Here is a 2,104-nt window from a genome sequence, read left to right on the forward strand (position 1 = left end):
TCATTTAGCTGCTAAAGAAAGATGCCGAACTGATAGCTTTAGAAAATAAAGCTCAGTTTTTGTTTTCTGGCATCCGTGATATATGCTGCTACTCCATTCCAGTCAATGTGCTTCTGAATCCATTACCTGGCAGAAAGGCTTTCTCATTTTATTTGATCCAGTAATTAACATATGCTTTAAAAATCCTCGAATTCTCTCTCACCAAGAATAATATTAAATTTGAGAGAGCATATTTGGATTGACTCCAGTGGTTTAGTTTGGTGTTGCATAATAATGACCTTGGAAACAATGCATTTGTCAGATTACTCTGGGGAATTGTCTCTTCTTGCCTAGCAGTGGGCTGTGGAGCAGAGTGAGATACTCTTTTCATGCATGCCAGGCTCTGTTTTAGGCTGAAGGAAGCTATATTTGGAGGAAGACAGTTATCTGTGTGCAAACTTGGCCTACATTGAGTTCCTGTTTTCTTCGTTGTTGGAGAGGTATCTTTTCTCTCTTTCCACTTTTACCTTTTCCATCTACCAAATCTCTGGTAGAGTGGAAAGAATGTAGGGTTTCCACTAGTTAAATACGTGTTTGAATCTCACTTTGTCATTTCCGAGCTATGTGACCTCCAGCAAGTCTTAGCTTCTGTGAGCCTTGGGTTTCCCATTTTTAAAATGAGGATGTGATATTGTGAGAATTAGTGAAAATGTATGGAAAGGATTTAGCACAGAGCATGGTGCCTGTAAGCTATTCTTACTGTTGGTGAGCTGTGTTCCTTCACTGAATGCTAGGTTGAAATAAGATGTCATTATTTTAGTTGAGTTATTGTTGTACTACTTGGATGGCAAATGACTAGTGAGTTGGTTTATATAAAAGAACCTTATCTTGATTCACCCCTAGTGGCCACCTTGGAAATTGCTATGGTCAGGGAAAAATTATCTCTCACCGCATCATTGGTGCTGTTAGTATTAAAAGGGAATACAAGTATGTGCCTGTTGCCCAACTTTGCCATGAATGAAAAATGACTTTCATTTTTCTCAGTATAGTTTTAAACTTGATTTCTTTGTAACTGCATTCTTCTCCATTGGCAGTGTCACCTGTAGACAAGCTGTTGTAGGGAAAACCCATTTAAATGATGATTTTTAGGAAAGGGTATTAATACCTTTTAACTTGTAGAACTAATACCTAGTACTGGCCTCTGACTTATGATCACATGAAAATGTTAAAATTGGCCTGCAATAAAAATAATTTTTCTGTATGCCTGGACAGTTTTGGTGAAAGTTAACAGCAAACTTTTTTATCGTTCCTTCAGTAGTGGTTTGCTATTCCTACACAAGTACCACGTCAACCCCAACCTCTACCCCTGTTCCAAGTGGCAGCATAGCAACGGTTAAGTCTCCAAGACCTGCCAGTCCTGCCTCCAATGTAGTTGTCTTGCCAAGTGGAAGTACTGTTTATGTCAAAAGTAAGTGATACTCTCAGTGTTATCAGGGCCATCTTAGCTAAATGCTGCGGTATAGGCCTGATTAGATCTGCCTTCCTGGATTAAATCATTGGTCTACTAGCTATTAGCAGTGGTTAGTTTTTGAAGGTTCTAAAGAATTCCTTTCTTTACATATGACTAGGTGTATATTGCTTTTTAATCAGATCTGGGGTTTGAGAAATGACTTCTTTTTTGTTCTCTGTGGGGAATCTGCCTTTGAATAGTGTTATCCTTCAAAAATTCACTTTTTTCATTGTCATGAAATAGAAATATTGTGAATAGAAACTGAAAGAATTGCTTATATGATTTATTCAATGTTTATTCCTATAATCATAGTCTTTGTAGTAGCTTCTTAAATTATTTTATATAACGTATAATCCAACTAATTAGTCTTTTATGTTTCTAGTTGACTGTAATTTTTTGAAATTTTTTTATTTGCAGTTTTTAATTCCTTGATTCTACCCTATGAAGCAGTTTCATGTCTAGTTCATTTTTTTCTTTTTACTTTCTGTTATGTCAGTGTTGCTTTTATTTTAAAATTTAATTTACTTATTTATTTAATTTATAAAGAAAAAAGGTTCATTTGGCTCATGATCCTGGTGGCTGGAAAGTTGAGTTTTATTCTTCCAAAATTAGGCA

The 2,104-nt window shown here is 35.9% G+C and overlaps 1 protein-coding gene across 1 annotated transcript in view; it reads left to right on the top strand.

Annotated features, from left to right (window-relative positions):
* LOC105811398 (chromosome unknown open reading frame, human C11orf30) overlaps positions 1-2,104 on the top strand; it is a 77,517-nt gene that overhangs the window by 12,281 nt on the left and 63,132 nt on the right. Inside the window, exon 4 of the mRNA XM_012645578.1 lies at positions 1,356-1,447. Within this exon, the coding sequence (XP_012501032.1) occupies positions 1,356-1,447 (92 nt within the window). The remainder of the gene's footprint in view (positions 1-1,355; positions 1,448-2,104) is intronic.

This window comes from Propithecus coquereli, unplaced genomic scaffold (genome assembly GCF_000956105.1).
Source record: "Propithecus coquereli isolate 6110/MARCELLA unplaced genomic scaffold, Pcoq_1.0 Scaffold235, whole genome shotgun sequence".
Lineage (NCBI taxonomy): Eukaryota > Metazoa > Chordata > Mammalia > Primates > Indriidae > Propithecus > Propithecus coquereli.